At 37.4% G+C, this 27,985-nt stretch overlaps 1 protein-coding gene across 11 annotated transcripts in view; it reads left to right on the forward strand.

Annotated features, from left to right (window-relative positions):
• The window catches only part of TLK2 (tousled like kinase 2), a 122,598-nt gene that overhangs the window by 19,527 nt on the left and 75,086 nt on the right, over positions 1-27,985 (forward strand). For 8 of the 11 annotated variants that reach the window (XR_010021976.1, XM_063081466.1, XM_063081467.1 and 5 more), the window contains exons 3-6: positions 24,386-24,457; positions 25,345-25,414; positions 26,406-26,449; positions 27,178-27,273. Coding sequence is in view for 10 of the 11 variants with exons in the window: in XM_063081466.1 (XP_062937536.1) it covers positions 24,386-24,457; positions 25,345-25,414; positions 26,406-26,449; positions 27,178-27,273 (282 nt within the window). In the remaining variant the exon portion in view is untranslated. The remainder of the gene's footprint in view (positions 1-24,385; positions 24,458-25,344; positions 25,415-26,405; positions 26,450-27,177; positions 27,274-27,985) is intronic. The other 3 variants (XM_063081471.1, XM_063081473.1, XM_063081474.1) reach the window with 1 other exon arrangement.

The following is a 27,985-nucleotide window of genomic DNA, read 5'->3' on the forward strand; positions in this document are numbered from 1 at the left end:
GGGTGCTGAGTTTCCAGCTTCAGCTTAGCTTTTTTTATTTAGATGAATGGTTCAAAGCCTTTACCTTTTAGTTAGACCTTAAATATTGTGACTTGCTGAGTAATTTGGACTCTTTGTGTTGCAAATTATTTTATTGTCATACATGTGTGACAGTTTATAAAGTGGTTAAAACTGGTTGTCCTCATTGGTTAAAGTTTAATGGTAAGGACAGTCCATGGGAGGACCTCACATATAGGGAAAAAGAGGGAACTGATCTTCACTGAGCACCAACTATTTTTCAGGCACTGTATTACCCCCCACCCCAATATATAGTATGATTTTATTTAATCCTTGCAATATTAAGTAAAAGTGGTTTTAAGGTAGGTGGTTTTTTCTCTTTTACACAGATGAGAAGACCAGAGCTCATAGAACTTGTGATTTGCCCAGTTTCATACTGTGGTTGAGTGATTCAGTCCCGCACTTATCTGACTTTTATTTATTTCTTTTTTATGTTTTAAAAGAAGATCGGTAAGGGAATCTTAACCCTTGACTTGGTGTTGTCAGCGCCATGCTCGCCCAGTGAGAGAACCGGCCATCCCTATATGGGATCCGAATCCATGGCCTTGGTGTTATCAGCACCACACTCTCCCAAGTGAGCCACAGGCCGGCCCCTATCTGACTTTTAAACTGTCATTATCAGCTGTACTCAATTATTTTTCTATTGGTCACAGCCCTGAGCTATCCCTTTCTTTCCTGCTCAGGAATGCAAGTAAGTGAGATTAATTTTTTAGAGTGCTAACTTTGAATCTATTTATTTATTTTAAAAGTACATCACTCACAAGAAAAAACAAACTATCAGTGATTTCTTCACAGCCATGTCAGAGAGTTTTAAAGTGGTTTTAATACACTTTAATCCAGGTTGCTGTCTATTTAAATTGCCAAATTGGTTTAACTCTGAGCCATGAGCCTGTGTCTTGGAAATATGTGCTTGCGGGGCATAAGTAATAGTAATCTAGCAAAGAGTCTGCACATGGTTTATACCAAATGTAATACCATCCTTGTTAGTAGTGTAATTTTTGGAATTGGAGGGTGAGCAAATGAGATTGCCATGCTCTGGTGGAAAAATCTCCTGTCTTCCCCAACCAGATAGGTGGAAATTGGAAACAGGGTTAAGATGTGTGTGTGGAGGAGGTAGGGTTACTGGTTATATAAAGTTACTTTCTTAACTTCTAGCCCTTAAAGGGACTTAGTGATGTCTGCCTAGCTCTTTACAGATTAGGAAACTGAGGCTCAGAGAGAATAGTTGCCTCGCTAGAGGTTGTGCCATAGTCAAACAGCAGAACTGGAATTTAGGCTCTTGCGTTCTATTATTATACAAATAAGTTGAGCTTTGCAGTAGGAATTTTGTTACACTGTTTTCTGCAGGAGATGGCATCAGGGTTTATTTCTCATACATGGAATAACGGTCTCTTCAAAACAGTAAGAGCCAGGAACCTAAACTTACTGGTCGTTGAACTTTCTTCAGGGTTACATAACTCTTGGGTATTTTAAATCTGGATTATGTCGATTTTATATCTTTGATCTTATTTTTCTATTTCTTCATTGTTTTCTTTACTGTGAATGTGCCCCAGGATTTTTAATAGAGCTTCTTTTGTCTGTCTGTAAATACTGAATTTGCAGTTTTTTAATCTATAAAAGAGAGTTTTTTTTTTTAGCATAAGGAGAAAGCTTAAAGCATAAATTACAGGCCTTGTAGTGAAATATATAGTAATACATATGGCTAGTTCTACAGATATTGAAATTATATTCCTTTATCTTAGGATTAGTTTTTTTTTCTTTAAAGACTAATTTTCAATTATATGAGGAATGTATGCATACTTTTAAAATAATGAGAACTGTAATTGCTCATTTTTCACTTAGTAGATGGTTTTGGAGATCTACCATGTAGACATTGTTGGTCCATATAAACCTAGTTTGGGTCATTGTTCTTTAAATAATCATTCTGTAAACATATTTGCAGAACAGTATTTTTCACTTATTTAAAGAAGATTTACATGGGATAAAAGATTTGAAAATGGTAACCTAATCCTTTCCATAGATGATGAGGAAGCTCTGGATGGCAGGAATTATATTTGATGCTTTCCTGTGTCTACACAGTAGCAGTACAGTTCCATGGGTGTAGGTACTTTTCCTGCATTCAGTAAGATCTATCAGTTTGCAGTGGATATTTTTACAGTTCATGCAGTTAAAGTGTATAATTTAATGGCTGTTACAGGTTGAGTATTCCTTATCTGAAATGCTCGGGACCAGATATGTTTCAGATTTTGGATTTTTTTTGGATTTTGAAATATTTGCAGGCAGATACTGGTTGAGCATCCCTAATTTGAAAATCCAAAATACTCCAATAAGCATTTTTTATGTTGGCACTCAAAGTTTCAGATATCAGAGCATTTTGAATTTGAGATTAGTGATGCTTTACCTGTACTATATTTAAAGAGTTGCTAACCATTATCGCAATTTTAGAACATTTTTATCACCCCCAAAAGAAACCCTCACCCCTCAAAAACCCCATTCCTAGGGCCAGCCTGTGGCTAACTTGGGAGAGTGTGGTGCTGATAACACCAAGGCCACGGGTTTGGATCCCCTTACCAGTCAACTTTTAAAAACAAACAAACAAAAAAAAACAGCCCATTCCTCCCAGCTCTAGGCAACCACTTATCTACTTTTTGTCTTTGTAGATTTGCCTATTTTGGACATTTCATACTGTAAGTGATCCTTTCTGACTCGTGTGTTTCACTTAGCATTGTGTTTTCAAGGTTCATTTACGTTACAGCATGGATTAGTATTTCATTTCTTTTTATTGCCAAATAGTATTCCAACTGTATACAAAACCACATTTGTAAACAGAACCACATTTTAAAAATTCATTTATTAGTTGATGTACATTTGGATTGTTTGTTTTTTGGCTATTATGTATAATGCTGCTATGAACATTAATGTACAAGTTTTTCTGTGCACATGTTTTCATTTTTCTAGGGTATATAGCTTTTTTTTTTGTGACTGGTAAGGGGATCGTAACCCTTGGCTTGGTGTCTGCTGCACCACGCTCAGCCAGTGAGCGCACCGGCCACCCCTATATAGGATCCGAACCCGCGGCAGGAGCGCTGCTGCGCCCCCAAGCGCCACACTCTCCCGAGTGAGCCACGGGGTCGGCCCTTTGAGTGGAATTGCTAGGTCTTCTGGTAATTCTTTGTTTAACCTTTTGAGGAACTGCCAAACAGTTTTCCAAAGCAGCGGCATGATTTTACAAACCCACCATCAGTGTCTAAGGGTTAAAATTTCTCCTTTATTATCTACCTTTTTGATTATTTGCACCATATCTTGACTGAATTATGTAGAATTCCATAGGCAGGTTTCCAGGAGAGTATACAGTTAAAAGGATATCTTTTTGGTGTTGAGCTTGCTTTTTCTCTGGAAATGGATGTTATTAAATTACATGGTTAGGATTTGTCATAACTGAGACATTACTAAAAATCATTAATATCAGTTAAGGATTTTCTTGACCTTACACTGGATATCTTAGCTTGTTTACTACTACACAAAGTCACTTGTTTAAAACCACTCTGCTTTTGGTCAAAATTAAGTGGAGGTAAAAAAAAAGGACTTTGTTATATCTATGCCACCCAAGCATCTTTGCTATTTTTATTATTAGAGTTAAGCCAGTTGATTCAGTTGAACGTTTCTTCTTGTTTTCTAGATTAGTTAGCTTCATTTAGTATTGCGGTATAAAGGTTGGTTATCATAGTTAAAGAGCTTCCCAGTTACCTTGGCTTGCAGTTATCAAAACTGTTTTGGAATAGATTGTAATGGTGCTTCCAGTTTTTGTCATATTACTTTTGTTCTTAAAATTTTTTTTTCCTTGAGAGGGGGGTGTTGCTGAGGATGATTTTATAAGTTAAAGGGGGTACAGTGCTCTCTGTGAAACTGGGAACATAATGGAAGTAATGTGGGGATTTTGCCAGTTGATGAGTATGTCTATTCCAATTATGCATTCCAAGTTGGGAAATAACCACAAGTTGGACTTGGGGACCCACTGGACCCACTGTGAGACAAACCTGAGCTAAAACTCCATTGATCACCTGACCTCCATAAGCCCCTATTCTGATTGGTAGACCACAGTGACTTTTTGGGTCTCCTGGAATTAGTGGTAGTTCAAAATCAGTGCCTAACCTTGCCTAGTAATCCTTTTCCCCAGTACATAGTCACTCTGATAAAAGGTCCTTTTTGGGGAAGGCTGGGAGAAAGATGAACAGTACAAATTTTGGGCAGTGTAGCAGGGTTCTTCCTCAAGGGGACCTGGTCTCCCTTTCATTCAGTGGGTTCTGGTCTGTAAAATGACTCAAATCTGGGAACTGATTGAGATGTGCTCTTTCTTTTTTTTTATGATTCAAGTTAGACTTTTGTTCACTTGATCTAAAAAACTCTTTTGTTTATACACATCAAGTAAGAATTTAGTCGACTTCACATTTGTTTCACATCTAGGAACACTATGATCAACCAGCCAACACCCGAGGTCTCTGGGAATCCGGCAGTTCTGATTGCTGCTTTGACTCTGCTGTGGTGTGAAAAGGTGATGCTATTAATGACTAAAACAAAAGCATAGAGACCTTTAGTTTTACTTTTATATTAATTAGGTCTAGGCTTTAATGGAGTATTGGGTAGTTTGAATCTGGTTAGCAGTGCTCCTTCATACCTAATGAAGCTTAACTTTTGTCCTCTGTTCTCAATTCCCTTTAAGCTGCTAATTTAGTCCAAGGAGGAAATGAAGACTTTGGAAACTCAGAAAATGTGGACATTTAAACATTTACAGGGGTGAAAGATTAACCTTTGGCCCCTATTCTACAAGTTTTTCTTAGTTTATATGGAGCTTTCTTCATGTGCTAAAGGGCTGGTGTCAACATTTGCATCTTAACCTCAGTTTTCATGGGTTTATAATTTATCCACAAAGTTTTCTCTAGGCTTGTGACTCAAGTATTTTTTAAGCCCCCTCCCCTGCAAGTGCCTTTTTTTGGGGGGGTGGCTGGCCGGTGTGGGATCCTTACTCTTGACCTTGGTGTTATCAGCACCATGCTCTAACCAAGTAAGCTGACCAGTCTGAAAGTACATCTTAAGAGTATTAGAAACATGTTTCACTTTGTTTTTATAAACTATATGTCTTTAAAAACAGGAAACCTAACTCTCGTTTGTTTTTTAAAGTGTCCATTTGGTTTTTTACTTCTAAAAAAATCATGAGTAGCAAGAGACAGGGTAAACAGTTTATTTTTTTAAATTTTTAAAAATGTTTTGCTGTCTGGCATGGGGATCTGAACCTTTGATCTGGGTGTTTTAACACCATGCTCTAAGCAATTGAGCTAACTGGCCAGCCTTAGGGTAAACAGTTTAAATGTTGTCATAAAAAATGGGCTTTTAGGGAGGGATCTTAACTTATAATTAGTTTAAAACATTCTTTGCCAGCCTGCAGGTGTCTCTTTTAAGTGACAGTTTCCCCTCCCCAGTGACTGAGATGTTAGTAAGCATTCTTCTAAATAGTTATTGTATATCAAATATCAAGTGACACACTGTTTTACTTAGAAAATAGATAAATTAAAATACCATGTAGTTAAACTTACATAATTTGGACAGAGAAGTTGTAGGGAAAGTGAAGGAAAATGATCAGGGCCCCTCAGATGTTTCAGAATCTTGCTGAGCATTTGATGTAAATAGGCACGTGCACCCAGGTGTTCCTTGGTTATTGTCTAATGTAATGGTGCATGTGCACCCAGGTGTCCTGGGTTATGACTTAACTATAAAGGACAAGTGGCTCTGATCCATGGTGCCCCCCATCCTTGGGGGGCCCATGGGGAGGCCGCTCCTGCTTTTCCTCCTCTTCCTCCTGCTGCTCCTCCTCCTCCTGCTGCTCCTGCTGTTGCTCTTGCTGCAGCTGCTGCTGAGGACTAAGCTTGTGTTGTCTGCCAATGGCTCCTGGGATCTTTCCCAATTACCTAGCGTGGACCTGCGTGTGAGGGGTCTGGTGACCCAGTCTGTACAGTGGGTTGGAAGGGTCTGAGCCCTAGCCCGGACAATACAAATGGAAACTTAGTATAACTAAAATAATGAAGCATTTTGGCTTTAGTTGTGAATTGCTTAGCCATACAATTAGCGTAGCTATTGCCTCAGCCCGATAACTGGCATAGTTGTGTAGCTTTACAGAAGTACTTAACATAAAAGAGTATGAATTTACTATTCAATTTAAGGTTTTAGGAGAAATAAAAAAGATGAGGAAAAATAATAAAAATACAAAAAGAAATAAGTACATTGCAAAACAGAAGAATAGGAAATAATCCAAAGTTGGAAAATTAGGGTCGGCCCGTAACAGGTTAAGAGGATTAAATGTGCTAATATTGAATCCCTGGCCCGTGTAGCAAGTGTTACCTAAGTGCTAGTTATCATCATTATTAGTATAACAGCCAGTAAACAAATAACACATAAAAAACCAAAAACTTTTTAAAAAGTTTTATTTCAAAATAATTATGGAATCATAGGAAGTTGTACAAAATGTACAGGGAGGTTCCATCCGTGCACCCTTCACCTCCCTTCCTCCAGTGTGTGTGTCTTTGTGTAATTATAGTACAATATTAAAACCAGGAAATTGACATTCCACAGAATTTATTCAGATTTCAAGTTATACATGCATCATTTGTGTGTGCGTGTGTAGGTGTACACTTCTAAGCAATTTTATCACTTGTGTAGCTTCTTGTAACCATCACCACAGTCAAGACATAGAACTGTTTCATCACAAGCCTCTTTTGTGCTACTCCTTTGTAGTCACAGCTACCTTTTCTCTCCTGAAACTCTAATCACTGACAACCATTAATATGTTTTCCATCCCTATAATTTCATTATTTCAAGAGTGATACATATAAAAATGGAGTCTCATAATATGAGGGTTCTTCAAAAAGTTCACGGAAAATTTTGTATTATCTTTCAGTTCTCTTTTTCCATGGACTTTTACCCTCATACACAACCTTTTGAGATTGACTTTTTTTTACCTTGGCATAATTCCCTTGATGTCCATCCAACTTGTAGCATATATAAATAGGTCATTCCTTTTTATTGCTGTGTAATATTCCATGGTATGGATATACTACAGTTTGTTTAACCATTCACCCATTGAAGGAAATTTGGTTTGTTTCAAGGTTTTGGCTATTATGAATAAAACTGCTATGAAGTTTTGTGTACAAGTTTTACACAAGCGTGTTTTTCTTTCTCTGGAATAAATGCTTAAGAGTTAATAGCATTTAATTAATGACTTAAGGGTCATTTAATAAGTATTAAGTGTATTTTTAGTTTTAAAAGAAACTGCTAAACAAAAAAGGCCTTACCTTTTTACATTCTCACCAGCAATGTGTGAGTTCCTCTACATCCTTACTTAGCATTTAGCGTTGTCACTGTTTTTTATTTTAACCATTCTGATAGGTGTATTATGAAATCTCATTGTGGTTTAAATTTGTATTTCCTCAGTGGGTAATGATGTTGAACATCTTTTCTTGTGCACATTACCTGTCTTTATTTCCTCTTCAGTGAAATATCTGTTCATGTCTTTTGCCAATTTTCTAATTGGAGTTCTTTAGATTGTCTAATTTCAAGTCCTTTGGCAGATATGTGGTTTGCAAATATTTTCTTCCACTCAGTAATTTGTCTCTTCATCATATTTACAGAGTCTTACAGACTGAGCAAAAGTTTTTGATTTGGTAAGGGTTCCATTTATCAATTTTCCTTTCATGGATTGAGTTTTTGGTGTCAAGTCTAAACTGCTTTCTTAGCCCTAGGTTGTGAAGATTTTCTCCCTGTTTTTTCCTAACAGTTTTATAGTTTTATGTTTTGCATTCAAGTTCTTGATTCATTTTGAATTAATTTTTTTATAAGGTGTGAGGTTTAAGTCAAGGTTAATTGTTTTGCCTGTTGACGTCTAAGTGATCCAGCACTATTTATTGAAAAGGTTTTTATTTTCAGTTTATTGAATTTATTGAATTGGTTTTGCACCTTTGTCAAAAGTCAGTTGAGACGTATTTATTTGGGCCTGTTTTTATCAGCTGTGAGGGTTAAATGTACTAACATACATAGAATGTCTCACCCATAGAAATGCTATATAAGTGTTGGTGATTGTTATTACATTACAATAGCAAATAGGTAATAAGTTTTATTTTTTTTAAATTTATTTTTGAGGGATTAATAACTTCTAAACAAGCATTTGGATAAACTCAATAGCCATTCCTATTTTCTAATTTTAAAAACAATAGTTTTTAAAACATGTTTAATTTTGGTAAAATACACATAATAAAAATTTCCATCTTAACCTTTTTAAAAAAAATTTTTTTTTTAAAGATGACTGGTAAGGAGATCCCAACCTTTGACTTGGTGTTGTCAGCACCACACTCTCCCAAGTGAGCTTAACCGGCCATCCCTATACTGGGATCCCAACCCATGGCCTTGGTGTTATCAGCACCACACTCTCCCAAGTGAGCCACGGGCCTGGCCCCATCTTAACCATTTTTAAGTGTAGAATTCAGTAGTGTTAAGTGAATTCACGTTATTGTGCAGCCAATTTCCAGAACTTTTTTTATCTTGCAAAACTGAAACTATATGCTCATTGGACAATTCCCCATAACCTGCTTCCTCCGGCCCCTGGCAAACACCAGTCTACCTTCTGACTATGAATTTGACTACTCCAGGTACTTCATCTAAGTGGAATCACATAGTATTTGTCTTTTTATGGCTGGCTTATTTCTCTTAGTATAAAGCCCTCAGGATTTATCCATGTTGTAGAATGTACATTCCCCTTTTTTGAGAGGGGTTGTCAAACCATTTTATTGGTGAGGGGGAACGTTCTAAGTGCTGAGGAGAACAATGAGATCCATGTCCTCCGCTGGCCTGGGATCTCCCCAGCCTTGCAGTTGCCAAAAGGTACCTTCCTTTTTTAAGGCTGGTATTTGAGTTGCTTCCACCTTTTGGCTATTGTGAATAATGCTGCTGTGAACATGGGTGTACAACTGTCTCTTCAAAACCCTGCTTTCCATTCTTTTTTGGTACATACACAGAAGTAGTACTCGTGTATCATATGGTAATTCTGTGTTTAATTTTTTAAAGAACTGTCATACTATTTTCCACAGTGGCTGTGCCATTTTACATTCCAACCAACAGTGCACGAAGGTTCCAATTTCTGTACATCCTTGCCAATATTTGTTATTTTCTGGGGGGTTTTTTGTGGCTTGTTTTTGGTAGTAGTTATCCAGATGAGTGTGAGGTGGTATCTCATGGTTTTGAGTCGCATTTCCCTCATCCTGTAACTGTGACGTTGAGCATCTTTTAATGTTCTTGTTAGCCATTTGTATATCTTCATTGGAGAAATGTCTGTTCAAGTCCTTTGCTTTTTGGGGGGGTGGGGGGAGGGGGTGGGGACGGCTGGCCAGTACCAGGATCCAACCCTGAACCTTGGTGTTTATCAGCACCATGCTCTAACCAGCTGAGCTATCCAACCAGTCCTTTGCTCATTTTTAAATTAGGTTGTTTGTTTTGTTGAGTTGTAGCAGTTATTTATATATTCATATATTAACACTTTACCAGATGTATATTTGCAAATATTTTCTACCATTCTGTGGGTTGTCTTTTCACTCTGTTGATTATCCTTTGATGCACATAAATTTTTAATTTTGATGTAATCTAATTTATCTGTTTTTGCTTTTGATGTCACATACAAGAAATCACTGCCAAATCCTTTATAAAGCTTTCTTTCCCCCTATGTTTTATTCTAAGAGTTTTATAGTTTTAGCTCTTATGTTCAGGTCTTTGCCGTTTTGAGTCGATTTTTATAGATGGTGGAAGATCAAGTTCCAACTTCATTCACGTGGATATCCCCATTTCCCCTGCACCATTTGTTGAAAAGACTGACCTTTCCCCATTTAATAGTCTTGGTACCTTGTCAAAAATTATTTGACCCTACATATGATGGTTTATTTCTGGGCTCTGTGTTCTTTTCCATTGGTCTGTATGTTTGTCTTTATGCTGGTACTACAATGTTTTTGGTTGCTGTAAATTTGTAATAGGTTTTGAAATCAGGAAGTGTGAGACATACAACTTTGTTCTTTTTCAAGATTGTTTTGGCTATTTGTGGTCTAGTATAGTTTTTAATGGTAAAGCACCAGAGGAGTTACATGAAAATAAAGAACAAAACAATGTTCTCTATGATGATGATTTTATGTTGTTTTGTTCAGTGCAGTGAAATGTGAAACAAATAAGAGGTACAAATTGTGGAAAAGAAGATATAAACTTATTATTTACAAATGCTATGATTTTATACCTACACAACTAAATCAAAAGGAAAAAACTGAGAAAGGATTAGAAAGAACAATTCAGAAAGTCACTGGCTAAATGAAAAACACGAAAATTAAATAATTCCTGTATATCAGCAAGGATCATTAGAAATAGGAAAAATTGACTCCCAGTTACTATAACTTCAAATATATGAAGATGTCACAGTGGTCAATGAGAGTTTAACTTTGGTGACCCATAGTCTTTTATATCTTGGGGTTAATTCACACCTGAGAATGGTAATTAAGGCCATAGGCCTGAACTGGAACTGTATAAAGCTGAGAATTGGAAAGAAAAGCCTGTTTATGAACTAGGACTAGTAAAACAGCTCACCAGTCCAGGACACAGAAGTGAGTCCCTTACTTTGGATTGTGGCTGTTAAAAAGCCACCTGCAAGAAATGGAAGCTCAATCTTGTGTGGAAATCCTGGGTAGCAAAACTAGTGTATAAATGTGTTTGGAAATGCTGAATGTTATAGTGCACTGGCAGAGGCAACTATTAAAGAGTCACTTAAGGATGGCTCCTTAACCTTTGAAATGTGAGAACTCTCCCAAAGCTGAATGTGAACTCATACAAAACTTAGCACCTTGGTAAAAGATGCAACAAAGAGAAAATTTACAATGAAGAATTGATAATAGTAGACCATTCTAAATACATTTAATATTGATACAAATAATATTATCTAATATACAGTCCATATTCAATTTCTGCTTTTGTCCCAATAATGTCCTTTATAGCTATTTGGTTTTGCTTTGTTTTTAAATTCAGGGTCAAATCAAGTTTCGTGCATTCAGTTTAGCACACCTTTTTAGCATCCTTTAATCTAGTTCAGTTTGCCTTCCCTTTTTGTTTTTTTAATGTTAGTAACATTTTTGAAATTCATTTTGTCTAAAAGCCTTTTAGTTAGTTAGCTCCCTTACTAGACTGTTTTAAAACAGGGAATATATATTACATTTATCCTTGCTAGTTAAATTTAATTTAATGATTTTATAATAATTTAGGATGCTGTGCTTCAGAATAAAATGGGGAAGGGAGGGTTAAACAAATGTTAATCCTTTTTAAAAATATATATATCCGGGGTAGTTTCAAGATGGCTGCGGCTGCGGGGGTTGGCACGGAGTAGCTGAGGTGGAAAAGACGGCCACTGGGCCTCAGGCAGCCGGGAAACTTGTGGACCTTCCTCTTGCCATCTCTTAAGGGAGGACCGCTGCTGCTGGCCGGTCGTGGGGGCTGACCGCCACTTTGCCCTCAGCAGGAGAGGCTGCCTCATTTACAGGCAACAGCTTTGAAGTATGGAACAGGAAAAGAACTGTTTCGTAGCTGCAAAAGCGAGTCTCTAAACAGGGAACACGGCGCCAGGGCTGCTGTGGATGCAGACAGGATCCCGGAGGTCAGGGCCGCGCTGAAGGCGGCCAGCTGCCCTATTCAGGATTCGAGGTTTCAGGCCGGCATTAAAGAAGATTCCTGGGAGCACCCGAGCCACGCCGCGGGACTAAGCAAGCAGCCCGAGGCGGCAGGAACCAAGAACGGGGAAGGCAACAAACCAGAGGCAGAGAGTGAGCGCCCGACCTAGCACAACCCTGTGAGTGACACCTGGCCCGGCCCTGCTCGGGGGGCTGACGCCCACCCGGCTTCCACCTGCATCACCGGGCCACTCACCGCCCCGGGGCTGCCTCCATTTTCTCAGGTGGTGGCAGCTCCGCCCGGCTCGGCTCCTCACTGAGCCTTCCCACTTGCTTGCCCCAGCGTGGGACTTCCCGGGGCCTGCGGGCTGGCCTCCCATCCCACTCCCTCCGCGGTTCTTTGGCGGGGCTGGTAGCGTGGGGCGTCTCCAGCCAGTGTCGGGAGGGCAAGGAAGTACGGGCGGGGCCGACTGTCACTCCACCACACCCTGGACTCTAGCCCCCGGTAAACTTCCTATTACTGGGAGGCAGATACCATCTCTGCGGCCACCAGTTCGGAAAAACGCCTAACCAATTTCTGGTTGGGAATAGTGTGGTAGGAGAGTTCCCAAGTCCGCTTCAACCTGCCAGAGAGCAGTCTGCAGGCGGGCACTGGACTCGTCCGGGCCGGGGGGATACAAAGGTGAACCGTGTGCTGCGGGCTTCTCCCCCAAGGAGCTCGCGCTCTGGTGTGGGAGATAAGACAAGTACACAAATAACCGCGATACCAGGAGGAAGGAGATAAGTCCTGAGAAAGATCTACACAGTGCTACAAAGGCACCCAGAGCGACCGGTCATCTGTGCCTAGCAGAAACCTGGTAGACTTCCTGGGCGAGGCGGTGCTGAGCAGGGTCTTGAAGGCCCAGCTGATACACGAGGGTTGCAGAAGACAAGTCCTAGCCCAGCCGAGTGTACAAAGAGCGGGGAGACGTGCGGCCAGGGAGGCGGAGACTCGACAGAAACCACACACCCTGTGGGGTCGCCACGGCACGATCCAACAGCCCGGGCCAGAGCACATGGAACAGGGAGAAGTCCTGCACGGGAAGTGAAAGCTCAGCAGAGATCACACACCCTGTGGTACATGATCCAGCAGCCCAGCAGAGTCCAAGCTGACCAGAAAGGTGGCTCCCCGGAGAGGCCCAAGACCCGAGGCAACCATACACACAAGGCAGTAAAGGCCAACTGAGCAGTCACGGAGGTAGCCATACCAAATTGGCAACCACAGCAACATCTTAGTTAGTCAATAGTCTGTGAAACCCCCTGCCACAATGAATAAACATCAAAAAAAAAGATACCAGAAATACAAAAAATCAAGAAAGTACACCACCAAAAGTTAATAAATCTCAAACTCTAGATCCTATAGAACAAGAAGCCCTTGAAATGACTGACAAGGAATTTCGACTGATAATTCTAAGGAAACTGAATGAGATACAAGAAAACTCAGCTAGACATCATGATGAAATGAGGAAAAGTATACAAGACCTAAAAGAGGAAATGTACAAGGAAATCAATGTCCTGAAAAAAAATGCAGCAGAACTTGCTGAACTGAAGAAGTTATTCAGCGAAATAAAAAACACAACGGAGAGTTTAACCAGTAGGCTTGTCGAAGTTGAAGAGAGAACCTCTGAACTTGAAAATGGGCTGTTTGAAATAACACAAGCAGACAAAAAGAAAGAAAAAGAATCAAAGACATTGAAGAAAATCTGAGAGAGATATCAGACAACCTTAAGCGCTCAAATATCTGAGTCATGGGTATTCCAGAAGGGGAGTAAAATGGAGATTCCATTGAAAACATATTCAACAAAATAGTGGCAGAAAACTTCCCAGGTATAGGAAAAATCACAGATCTTCAGATCCAGGAAGCTCAACGATCTCCAAACGTATTCAACCCAAAAAGGCCCTCTCCAAGACATGTTATAGTCAAATTGGCAAAACTCAGAGACAAAGAGAGAATCTTAAAAGCTGCAAGAGAGAAGTGTCAAATCACCTATAAGGGAGCCCCAATCAGGCTAAGATCAGACTTTTCATCACAAACCCTGAAAGCTAGAAAGGAATGGGATGATATATTCAAAATACTAAAAGACAAAGATTGCCAGCCAAGAATACTCTACCCTGCAAGGCTATCCTTCCGAAATGAAGGGCAAATAGTATATTTCTCAGACAAAAACTGCGGGAGTTCACTACCACACAACCACCCTTACAAGAAATCCTCAAGGGAGTACTGGGTTTGGTTCCTGAAAAATAAGTACAACCGCCATAAAAACCCAAGAAAAATCAAAACCCACTAATATAATAAAAATGGCATTCATGAAGAGAAAACAGTCAAACAAAAACGCTATCTACAACCTAAGGAACCAACAAACACAGAAACCAAACAGTGAATCAGAAAGCAAGGAACAAAAGACACCTAAGACAACCAAACAACCAATAAAATGCTAGGAATAAATCAACATCTTTCAATATAACAACTCTTAATGTAAAAGGCTTAAATTCCCCAATCAAAAGACACAGACTGGCTGACTGGATCAAAAAGGAGGACCCAACTATATGCTACGTACAAGAGACCCACCTCACCCATAAAGATTCACATAAACTAAGAGTGAAAGGATGGAAAAAGATTTACCATACAAACAGAAAAGAAAAATGAGCTGGAGTAGCTATTCTTATATATGACAAAATAGACTTTAAACTAAAAACCATAAAAAGAGACAATGAGGGACACTACTTAATGATAAAAGGACTGATCCATCAAGAAGACATAACAATCATAAATATGTACGCACCCAATGTTGGAGCAGCCAGATTTATAAAACAAACTCTATTAGACCTAAAGAAGGAAATAGACACTAAGACCATAATAGCAGGAGACCTGAACATCCCACTGTCAATATTAGACAGATCATCTAGGCAAAGAATCAGTAGAGAAACACAAGATCTAAACAATACTCTAGACCAATTGGAATTGGCAGATATCTACAGAACATTCCACCCAACAACCTCAGAATATTCATTCTTCTCATCAGCACATGGATCATTCTCCTGGATAGATCACATATTAGGTCACAAATCAAGTCTCAATAAATTCAAAAAAATTGGAATTATCCCATATATCTTCTCAGACCACAATGGATTAAAACTAGAAATTAATAACAAACGAAACTCTGGAAACTATACAAACACATGGAAATTAAACAGCATTCTACTTAATGACATATGGGTCCAAGAAGAAATCAAGCAGGAAATCAAAAAATTTATTGAAACTAATGAAAATAATGATACATCATACCAAAACCTGTGGGATACTGCAAAAGCAATATTAAGGGGGAAATTTATTGCATTAAATGCTCACCTCAGAAGAATGGAAAGACGGGCCGGCCCGTGGCTCACTCGGGAGAGTGCGGTGCTGATAACACCAAGGCCCCGGGTTCGGATCCCATATACGGATGGCCGGTTCGCTCACTGGCTGAGCGTGGTGCTGACAACACCAAGTCAAGGGTTGAGATCCCCTTACCGGTCATCTTTAAAAAAAAAAAAAAAAAAAAAAAAAAAAAAAAGAAGAATGGAAAGATGGCAAGTGAACAACCTAACAGTTCACCTTAAAGAACTAGAAAAACAAGAACAATCCAAACCTAAAATTAGCAGACAGAAAGAAATCATTAAGATCAGAGCAGAATTGAATGAAATTGAAACCCAGAAAACAATTCAAAAGATCAATGAATCTAAAAGTTGGTTTTTTGAAAAGATAAATAAAATTGACAAACCATTAGCATGGCTAACAAAAAAAAGAAGAGAGAAGACTCAAATAACAAAAATTAGAAATGAAAAAGGCGATATTACAACTGATTCTTCTGAAATACAAGGAATCATTCGAGACTACTATAAACAACTATACACCAATAAATTTGAAAATCTGGAAGAAATGGATAAATTTCTGGACACACACAAGCTCCCAAAACTGAACCATGAAGACATAGAAAATTTGAACAGACCAACAACAATAAAGGAGATTGAAGCTGTTATCAGAAGGCTCCCAACAAAGAAAAGCCCAGGACCAGATGGATTCACAGCAAAATTTTACCAAACATTCAAAGAGGAATTGACACCGATTCTTTACAACCTGTTCCAAAAGATTGAAACAGACGCAAATTTCCCAAACTCATTCTGTGAAGCAATGATCATCCTGATACCAAAACCAGGTAAAGATATAACCAAAAAAGAAAACTACAGGCCGATATCCTTGATGAATATAGATGCAAAAATCCTCACTAAAGTACTAGCAAACAGAATCCAGCAACACATACGTAAAATTATTCACCATGATCAAGTCGGATTCATCCCAGGGATGCCAGGTTGGTTCAACATACGCAAATCAATAAATGTGATACACCATATTAATAAAGTCAAACACAAGGACCATGTGATCATCTGTATAGATGCTGAAAAAGCATTTGATAAAGTTCAGCACTCATTCATGACAAAGACCCTCTATAAGTTAGGTATAGAGGGAAAGTATCTCAACATAATTAAAGCCATGTATGCCAAACCCACTGCCAATATCATCCTGAATGGGGAAAAGCTGAAAGCTTTTCCTTTAAGAACAGGAACTAGACAAGGATGCCCACTCTCACCACTCCTATTCAACATAGTGTTGGAAATATTAGCCAGAGCAATCATAGAAGAGAAGGAAATAAAGGGCATCCAGATTGGAAAAGATGAAGTCAAACTGTCCCTGTTTGCAGATGACATGATCCTATATATCGAACAGCCTAAAACCTCTACAAAAAAACTCTTGGAATTGATAAATGATTTCAACACAGTAGCAGGATACAAAATCAACACACAAAAATCAGTAGCATTTCTTTTCTCCAATAGTGAACATGCAGAACGAGAAATCAAGAAAGCCTGCCCATTTACAATAACCACCAAAAAAATAAAATACTTAGGAATTGAATTAACCAAGGATGTGAAAAATCTCTATAATGAGAACTACAAACCACTGCTGTGAGAAATTAGAGAGGATACAAGAAGATGGAAAGATATCCCATGCTCTTGGATTGGAAGAATCAACATAGTGAAAATGTCCATACTACCCAAAGTGATATACAAATTCAATGCAATCCCCATCAAAATTCCAAAGACATTTTTCTTAGAAATGGGAAAAACTATACAGACTTTTATATGGAATAATAAAAGACCATGCATAGCCAAAGCAATGCTGAGCAAAAAAAATAAAGCTGGAGGCATAACACTACCTGACTTTAAGCTATACTACAAAGCTATAAAAACCAAAACAGTATGGTACTGGCATAGAAACAGGAACACTGATCAATGGAATAGAATAGAGAATCCAGAAATCAACTCACACACTTACTGCCATCTGATCTTTGACAAAGGCACCAAGCCTGTTCACTGGGGAAGGGACTGCCTCTTCAGCAAATGGTGCTGGGATAACTGGATACCCATATGCAGGAGAATGAAACTAGATCCATACCTCTCACTGTATACAAAAATCAACTCAAAATGGATTAAGGATTTAATTATACACCCTGAAACAATAAAACTTCTTAAAGAAAACATAGGAGAAACACTTCAGGAAATAGGACTGGACACAGACTTCATGAATACGACCCCAAAAGTACGGGCAACCAAAGGAAAAATAAACAAATGGGATTATATCAAACTAAAAAGCTTCTGCACAGCAAAAGAAACAATTAACAGAGTTAAAAGACAACCAACAGAGTAGGAGAAAATATTTGCAAAATATACATCTGACAAAGGATTAATATCCAGATTATATAAGAAACTCAAACAACTTTACAAGAAAAAAACAAGCAACCCAATTAGAAAATGGGCAAAAGAGCTAAGTAGGCATTTCTCTAAGTAAGATATACAAATGGCCCACAGACATATGAAAAAATGCTCAACATCACTCAGCATCCGGGAAATGCAAATCAAAACCACACTGAGATACCATCTAACCCCAGTTAGGATGGCTAAAATCCAAAAGACTCTGAACGATAAATGCTGGCGAGGTTGTGGAGAAAAAGGAACTCTCATACATTGTTGGTGGGACTGCAAAATGGTGCAGCCTCTATGGAAAATGGTATGGACGTTCCTCAAACAATTGCAGATAGATCTGCCGTACGACCCAGCTATCCCACTGTTGGGAATATACCCAGAGGAATGGAAATCATCAAGTCGAAGGTGTACCTGTTCCCCAATGTTCATCGCAGCACTCTTTACAATAGCCAAGAGTTGGAACCAGCCCAAATGTCCACCATCGGATGAGTGGATACGGAAAATGTGGTACATCTACACAATGGAATGCTACTCAGCTACAAAAACGAATGAAATACTGCCATTTGCAACAACATGGATGGACCTTGAGAGAATTATATTAAGTGAAACAAGTCAGGCACAGAAAGAGAAATACCACATGTTCTCACTTATTGGTGGGAGCTAAAAATTAATATATAATTCAGACACACACACACACACACACACACACACACACACACACACACACACAAAACCGGGGGGGGGGGAAGAAGATATAACAACCACAATTACTTGAAGTTGATACGACAAGCAAACAGAAAGGACATTGTTGGGGGGGGACCGAGGAGGGAGGGAGGTTTTGGTGATGGGCAACAATAATCAGCCACAATGTATATCGACATAATAAAATTATAAATAAATAAATAAATAAATAAATAAATAAAACAAAAAAATTTTAAAAAAAAAAGAAAGAAATATTTGAAAGAGTGAATAAATGGTAATCTTGGTTCAAAGATAAAAAATATATATATATATATATATATATATATATATATATATATATATATATATATATATATATCCCAGGGACCACAAGGATTCTTGTGATTCTTACATTGAAATTTCAAACACTACAGTGTATACCACTGTATACTTTATACTTTATTTCATTATTAGTAATTGCTGATAAAAAATAGGTTAAGTCCTGTCATCATTTTATTCATCACGCTTGCCATTTCTTTTTGAAAATGAGGGATATTTGGTGGTAAAGTGGATAGTTAAAATATAGTATATGGGTTTATTATTATCCAAGGGGGAAAATGCTTCATAATGGTTACGTTAAAGATAATTCATGGATAAAATATTTTAAAAATTTGTACATAGAAATATTCTATTTAAATTATTGTAGAATTCTTATATAAATAAAGCTCTTGCTTTCATTTAAAAACGATTTCCTTCATTCAATCGTATTATTGAGCTCTATATCATTGTAGGAATAAGTATTTTGTTGATTTATGTAACTGGGAATATGTAATTTGTTTTTATTTCTTCTCCCTAGTTTCACTTTATCATTTTTCTTTGCACCTTCAGAAGTATCTCACTATGTAACTCCCTGGTATATTTAACTAATTACAATTTTAAAATAGTGCTTTAAGTATATAGTGAAAGAAATACTTAATATGCCTAATAGGAATGAAAATTATTTCTGAGACTAAGCCTAGTAACTTTTTTTTTAACAGCTTTATAGGTATAATTCACATACTATACAATTCACCCATTTGAAGCGTGCAATTCACTAGTTTTTAGCTTATTCATAGGTATGTACAATCATCAACACAGTTTTAGAACATTTTATCATTAGCTCAAAAAGAAACCCCGTACCCATTAGCCATCATCCCCATGTCTTCACCCTTTCTCTCTGCCCCCTAACTCCCAACCACTAATTTAGGTTAGGTTGGATTTTGTGTGTCCTAGGTTTCTCTATTCCGGATTTTAAAAAAAATTATGATTGACACATAATAATTGTATCAATGGGGTACAACATGGTATTTAGATAGATACATGTGTACATTGTGTAATGATCAAATTAAGGTAATTAGCATATCTATCATCTTAAACATTTATACTTTGTGATGAAAGCATTCAAAAACCTCCTCACTATTTTGAAATATACAATACAATATTGTTGACTCTAGTCATCCTACTCTGAAATAGAACATCTTCCTATCTAACTGGCTTTATACCGTTTTCTGGGTTTTCATATGAATGGAATTATTTGATATGTGGTCTATTGTGACTGACTTCTTTCACTTTAGCAAAATGTTTTCAGGGTTCATCTATGTTGTAAAATGTATTAGTACTTGATTCATTTTTATGCCTCAATAATATTCCATTATATGGCTATGCCCCATTTTGTTTATCCATTTATTAGCTGAAGGACAATTTAGGTTATTTCAAACTTTTGGCTTTTGTAAATAATGCTTTAATGTACATTTGTGTCCATGTTTATGTGTGCACATAGTTTCATTTCTCTTAGGTATGTAGCTAAGAGTGGAATTTTGGGGTCATATAATAACTCTATGTTTAATTGTTGGAGGAACTAACTGCCTGACTGTTTCCAAAAGTGGCTGTACCATTTTACATTCCCAGCAGCAGTGTATGAGGGTTCCAATTTCTCCACACTTTTGCCAACATTTCTTGTCTGACTTTTTGATTCTAGCCATCCTAGTGGATGTGAAGTGATATATTTCATTATTGTTTTGATTTGTATTTCCCTGATGGTTCATGATGTTGAACATCTTTTCATGTACTTATTGGCCACTTTTGTATTGTCTTTTGAGAAATGTTCTAACTCTGCCCATTTTTCAAATGGGCATGCTCTCTCTTTTTGTTATCAAATTGTTACTTTATTATTGCATACAAGTCCCTTATCAGATGTATAGATTTGCAAATATTTTCTCCTATTTCATGGGTTGTCTTTTTATTATATTTATGTATGTTCTTTCAAGCACAAAAGTTTTTAATTTTTAGTAAGTTCAATTTGCCTGTTTTTTATTTTGTTGTTGGTACTTTGGTATATCTATGAATCCTTTGTCCAATTCGAGATCATAAAGATTTGCCCACGTGTTTTCTTCTAAGCATGTTATAGTTCTAGCCCTTTAAAGGTCCATCTTCATTGTTCTGCCTTTTGCCATCAGTTGTCCTGGCACCTTTTGCTGAAAAGATTGTTCTTTCCATCATTGAATGGTATTGGAGCGTTTGTCAAATATCTCTGGACTCAGTAATATTCCATTGATCTGTCCTTATACCAGTACTGTACTGTCTTGATTATTCTTGCTTTGTAATAAGTCATTCTTAAAGTCAGAGAGTGTAAGCCCTCTTACTTTGTTCTTTTTCAGTATTGTTTTGCCTATTCTGATCCCTTGCAGTTCCATATGAATTTTAGAATTAGCTTGTCAATTTTTACAAAGAAGTTAGCTGTGATTCTGGAATTCCATTGAATCTGTAGATCAGTTAGAGGAGTATTGCCAACCAAGAATCCTATATTGTTAAGCAATGTTAAGTCTCTGATCCATGAACATAGGATGTTTTCATTTATTTAGATTTTTTATTTCTTTCAAACTTTTTTTCCTTGTAGTTTCCAGAGTGTTTTGTACTTCTTTTGTTAAATTTATTTCTAAATATTTTATTCTTTTTGATGCTAATATGTATGGAATTGTTTTCTTAATTTCATTCTTATATTGTTTACTGCAAGCATATAGAAATAAAATTGATTTTTATATATTGATCTTGTATCCTGCAACTTTGCTGAACTTAGTTGTAACAATATTTATTTTATTATTATTAACAAATTTTATTTATTATTATTAATGATTATTAAATATTGTTAGAATATTCTAACATTATTTAGTGGATCCTTTGTGAGTTTTTCTATAAGCAAGATCATGTCATCTGTGAATTGGGATAGTTTTACATCTTCCTTTCTAATCTGGATGCCTTTTATTGCCTAACTACCCTGGCTAGATCTTTCAGGACAATGTTGAGTAGAAGTAGTAAGAGTGGACATCCTTGTCTTGTTCCTCATCCCAGGGGAAATGCATCCAGTCTTTCTCCATTAGTGTCGTTGTTTGTTGTGGGTTTTTCATAGATGCCATTTATCAGGTTGAGAAAATTTCTCTCTCTCTTTTTTAACCTGAGGAAATCTTTATTTTTCCTTCAGTTTTGGAAGAGTGCTTCGCTCAATATAAGATTCTTGGTTGACATTTTTTTATTTGAACACTTTCAATGTTATCCAGCTGCCTTCTCATCTACATTGTTTTTGCTGAGAAGTCAGCTGTTAATCTTACCTGGGTTTCTTTGTAAGTGACGGGTTGTTTTTCTCTTGCTGCTTTCAAAGTTTACTCCTTGTCTCTGCCTTTGAGCATTTTTCCTTTGCTGCATCCATTTGTGGGTCTCTTTGTGTTTATCCTACTTGGTGTTCATTGAGCTTCCTGTATGTATATGTTGCTTTTCAATAAATTTGAGACGTTTTCAGCCATTATTTCTTCAGATATTTTGTTTGTTCCTTTCTCACTCTCCTCTTCTTCTTGTGCCGTAATTATTTCTCTGAGGCTCAGTTCATTTTTCTTCATTCTGTTTTCTCTCTGTTAATCAGTTTACTTAGTCTGTCATTCTTTCTTCAAGTTTGCTAATTATTTACTTCTGCCAGTTCTACTCTATTATTCTGTTCTCCACCCAGTGAGGTGTTTTTGTTGTCCTTGTCTCACTTATTGTACTTTTCAACTCTGAAATTTCCATTTGGTTCTTTTTTTTTTTTTAATTTCTGTGTCTCTATTGATATAGTCTGTACTTGATACAACATTGTTATCCATACCTTTCCTTATTTCTTTAAGCTTGGTTTCCTTTGGCTCTGTAGACATATTCATAATGACTGTTTTGAAATATTTTTCTGTTAAATCCAACATCTGGTCACTCTCATAGGCAGTTTAGTTTCTGTTGCCTGATTTTTAAAAATTTTTTTTTATTTTTTGGTGTATGGATCATACTTTTCTATTTTTTTTTCATGTTTTGTGGGGTTTTTTTTATTCGAAACTGGATATTTTAGATGATATATTGTAGCAGTTCTGGGTACTGACTTCTCTCCTGTCTTCTGGGGCTTGTTATTGTTATTTGCTCTTTTGTTGTTGTTTAGTGACTAGCTGGATTATTTTTGTAAAGTCTGTTCTACCCTGCCTCCCCACCCTCACCACTAGTCTTAAGCCTCTGATGTTGTTCCTCAGGGATGACTGTGGTGCTGGTAGGGCTTTCTTCCTCTCTTTCCCTGACTATACCCACCTGTTAAACTTCGCTGTTGCTCCACTGTTTTCAACAATGCTCCTAGCTGTAAATTCCTCTATAAACTAATCCAATCAAATTGTGGCTCCTGTGAAGGAAGAATTTCTGAGGTCTTTGTTAGCTATTTGTTCTGACCCCAGGAGGGCTCCTCCCAACTGTCTTATGCCCCAGTTCTTTCCTGCAAACTAGCCAGCCTGCAGTCTAGGCTGTACCTTCATTACATCCACAAATTTCCTTCCAGTTGCCTTTTACCACAACCTCCACTGTTCCTGAGAACACCCTCTCACACTCTATTGCAAATGAGTCCTTTGGGATACTGCGTGTTCCTGCTTCTTCTCTTAGACAAAATATCTGAGCCAGGGTTCTGGAGGGAGGGGTGAGGACAATGGCAAACTTCTCTGAGTGATACCCCAGCTCTGGGAGCTGAGTGCTGGGAGGGGAGGGGGGTCAGCAGCCTGAAGTCCTCTTGGCTTGTCTCTCCTGTCGCGGAGCCCCATCTCATGAGCCGGGAAAAAGGGCCATTAGGTCCCCAGTATTCTCAGTGTGCTGTGCCTACAGTAGAGCCTCTGGTCCACAAGTAGGGTTTGGACAGAAGAAGGGAGCCCCTGCCTTTGATAGTGCTTGCCTGGAACTTAGTCTCAACATCAGGGGACTTGGGGGCAGGATGAGAAGTGCTGTAGTTATGCTCCTCCTAGGAAGAAAGTACTTCGGCTTGGATCTTGGGAAAGAGGGAGTCCTGTGTACCCTAGCTGCAGCATGTAGAGCCTAGCTGAGATGGGGGGTTGTGTGGGGGGGAGTGGTCTTCGGTCAAATACCACAGACTTTCACCTTTCTGACTGCATTTTTATAGATTTTATTGAGTTGATGTTTCTTCATTTGCTGTTTGCCCTTAGGACCATTTCCAGAGGCTTTGAATGCTTATCTTTTTGTAATTTTCACCCTTTTTCTAAGGAGAAGACTAGTGGAACTTCTCATGCTGTTATACCAAAAGTCGATCTCTTAGAACTTTTTAAAGCTAGCATTCATGTCTCTATAAAGCATGACTCAGAAAAGCATTTCCTTCATTATGTTCCCTGAACACCCTTCAAAGGAACCCTTAACATACTCAACTTTCAGATATTGGTTTTATGATACAAGAGGCCAGGAGAATTGATTTCCCATGCTTATTTTCCTTAAAGAATGAATTCTGTACATGTGGAAGTACTGTAGAAGGGAAAATCTGCACAAGTACAGAGTTTATAAAGGAAATGAAAATAATAGTAGCTAGAGAATTTTAACATGGAGGGTACAGTACTGTAGTTGAGGTCTTTTCAAATTGGGTTGGAGGTGTTGCGGTTAACACTTGGCTTCTCTGACTTAGACATCAAAATTAGCAGACTTCTTCCTCAGTTTTGCTGTCATCTTAAATTAAAATTTCTTTTGATTCATTTTTTTTTTCTTTCTAGGGGCCACTCAATAGTGAATCTTCCAACCAGAGCTTGTGCAGCGTGGGGTCCTTGAGTGATAAAGAAGTAGAGGTAAGAAGCTACATCTGTTGCAGGACTTTCCATATTCCCACACTCTCAGTCTGGGTTAAAAGATGTAGCATTGCATAACTCCAGGGACACTGCTGTAGTCTGTGGACTGGCTCTCCTTTGAGTTGTGTGCTGTTTGCATCTGTACAGCTATGAGGTAGCCCTAATGAATTTTATTATTATAATCATGCATGGGTCTTCTCTTTTTTTCCTCTTTTAAATTTTTGTGTAGTCGCCATCAATAAAGGGCAGAAATTTGCAGTTTTAGCTGAATTAGTTTAGTGCTCTTGAAGTTTAACACTTGTCTGTACTTCAACAGAGTGCGACACTGGCTGACTTTAGTAACAGAATTTGAAGGTTTATTTTTTCTTTTTTTCGTCCTGCTTGAATGGAAGATTTTTTTCATTAGGCAGATAACCTAGCTGCAAAGATGTGGATCTAAGTCTGCAACCACCTACTTTGCACTTAGATAAAACATTCAGTAAATTAGATTATGCAGACCTTTCCTTTTCGGAAAAAAGGGATTGGTTTTAAACTCTTTTAAGGTAGAAATATTGTAACAGCAGTGGTCTCAGAGCCTACTCTATGGTAGACATCTGTACTACATCTGTGCTTTACAAAATATCTTATTTAAGCTTTGTAGCAACTCTGATTTACAGATGAATAAATCGAAGCTCTGATATCTTAAGCAGTCTGCCAAAATTTGTGTAGATGGTTTAGTTCTAGACCCTGTACTCTTTTACTCTGTTCTAAGATTGGGACAGTGATTCAGGATTTGTATGTGTCAGATACATCTCTTTATATATTTGATATTTTATACATACTCTCTATTTTTTCTAACATGAAAAATTTACCAGAATGCTAATTGTGACATATGTGGTATTTAACAGACTCCTGAGAAAAAGCAGAATGACCAGCGAAATCGGAAAAGAAAAGCTGAACCATATGAAACTAGCCAAGGTAGTAATAATTTTATACCAGTGAAAATACTAAATTCTTGTGTACTTAGAATTTTCTAACTCATTCGTTTGTACACAGGAATTCCTAACAAAGGAGGTTTGTGTATCTTAAGGGAATATCAGGCTGTTTATTATAGACTTGCCATTTGATATACACCTGACAGAAGTGTCAGTTCTTTGGGGACACTTGTTTTCCCTGTTGTAAGTTAACGATCTTCTCATCACAGGGTTTTCTTCAGACCAAGCATGTATTATACAGAAAAGAGTGATGCTGGAGTTTTTACTATGTCTTGCAGTAGACCAGAGATTTGTGAATAATGGGCAGTGAGAAATGGTTTTATTTACATTGCTGTCCTTTCTATCTACTGCTCTTTCATAGCAATTATTTAGCTGAACATTGGAGTCCACTGGAATAAATCTGTTAATATGATGGTTATAATCTCAAATTATCTTTATATAATCAAAGAAAGAATAAATGATTTGGCTTTTTCCTCCTATTCTAAGAAGTGGAAATACCAGTCTTTTTGCATTACTCCTATTTTTTTTTAAATCTATAGATTATTTTTTTCTTTTTGAGGAAAATGCTTTCAAAATGACAAGTTCATTTAAAGTTTTGTATGAAAAGAAATCATCTCTTTAGTTCTGATTAGTTTTTTAAAATTCTCTGTTCTCTTATATTGGGGTGTGGATTATAGATTAGTTTTATTTTGATTCACAATTATGGCATACATTTTCTTAGCATATTTATCAAAGGAAGAAAATTTTTCTTTATCAAATTTTAAAGGCAAACAAGCTTTGAAAAATTCTTTTCACTGCTTGGACAGTCTTATTATATGGAGGAAACAATCTGTTTAGGGTACAATTTGTTAAAAATAAAGCTGACACTTGAGTTTATAGCAATGTATGCAGTTATTGAATACACAGTATGTTTTAGTGAATGGTAGTTTACATGTGTATTGGAAAAACTGTACTTACTTTGATTTCATTTTCAGGGAAAGGCACTCCTAGGGGACATAAAATTAGTGATTACTTTGAGGTAAGTTAAATTTTGGGGGAAAAAAATCTATAGTAATTTTTTTTTAAACCTAAATGCTTATATTCATTTAAGGCTTTAGAATGCAAGATTTTGCCTTTACTGTGCTCTTCTCTCCTTCTTCACTGTCTTCATCAATCTAATGCTGCCTCATCTTTCAATAAAAGGAAATTGCTGCTGACTTCCTAAATTTAAATTGTCTATTATGTGTCTTGTCTGTGATGATATAAGAATTCACAAATGAAGTGATTTTTCTCTTGGCTAGACCAGGTTTTGTGTTTTACAAGGATTGAGGTGGAATGACTGGGACTCTTCATTTGTCCTCTTCCCTGTAGTCCAGTGGAACATGTAGTGAGCTCAGCGACCCATCGTTAGTGGTTGCTAAAGAAGGCACTAACATCTCCTGCACCACTGTATTTCTGCTTCATGTATTTTGAGACAAGAAGGGAAAACATTCTTCTCTCATGTTTTTTGAGAACCATGTGTACCTTCTGCTTTCTAGCCATGTTTTCTTTATATCTTGATACATTTCCGCTAGAGCTCCTTCTTTAAAATCTTTTTGAAAAGAGCAAAATTTCACTTATGTGGCATTTTCTCTCCAGAATAAGATGTATTGAGTTAAATGGGCCAAATATTATTAAGACCTGTTTGTGTATTATATCTTTTACTCTCCTTATCTGAATCATAGTACTGTTTTGAATTATTCATATCCATTTTTCCCTGTTGGCCAGTTTGCTGGGGGAAGCGGGCCAGGAACGAGCCCTGGCAGAAGTGTTCCACCAGTTGCACGATCCTCACCGCAACATTCCTTATCCAATCCCTTACCGGTAAGCATTCACCTGAAGAAATTTGACACCTGTTGTAGGAGACAAGAGCCCAGGAACACTCAAGCAAAGTTTCTCTTCCATTAATTTCTCATGGGAAATGAGGCCTTAGGGAGAAACGTTTATAGTTTTACCTATGCATCACTTATTTAGATTCAAATCTCTAACAGTAAATTAACTTTTTACAAGAGCTGATCCTATTTTTTTAGTATAATAAAGTGCCTTTAAGCCGGCAGCTTAGTGGTCTGCCAAGGAAGTGATTCCAGTCCTGAAATTTGATTTTTATCTTTGCCAAACTTATGTGTTCCTATAACTAAAATTTTTATTTTTCTCCTTTTAAAATTTGATCAGTTTGTGGTATTTGAGTTATCCCAGGGCTTATTCAGTAAAATGGTAGAAAAGCTAATCTATATAGATTTTAGATGGGTTTGTTTCTAGCCTATAAATGAGATCTGAAGATCTTAAAAATATTATACCCAAGTTAAGTGGTTCTCAACCAGGGGCAGTTTTGCCCCTTGGAGGACATTTATTAATATCTAAAGTCATTTTGGGTTGTCACGACTAGGGGTCGGGGGATGGTGCCATAAGTTTCTGCTGTGAAGAGGCCAGGGATGCTGGTAAACATCCTACAATGTTAGGACAGCCCCCCACAGCAAAGAATTTTCTGGTCCAAAATGTCAGTAGTGCCGAGGTTGAGATCCTGAGCTAGCCAATA

The sequence above is a fragment of the Cynocephalus volans genome, chromosome 16 (assembly GCF_027409185.1).
Source record: "Cynocephalus volans isolate mCynVol1 chromosome 16, mCynVol1.pri, whole genome shotgun sequence".
Lineage (NCBI taxonomy): Eukaryota > Metazoa > Chordata > Mammalia > Dermoptera > Cynocephalidae > Cynocephalus > Cynocephalus volans.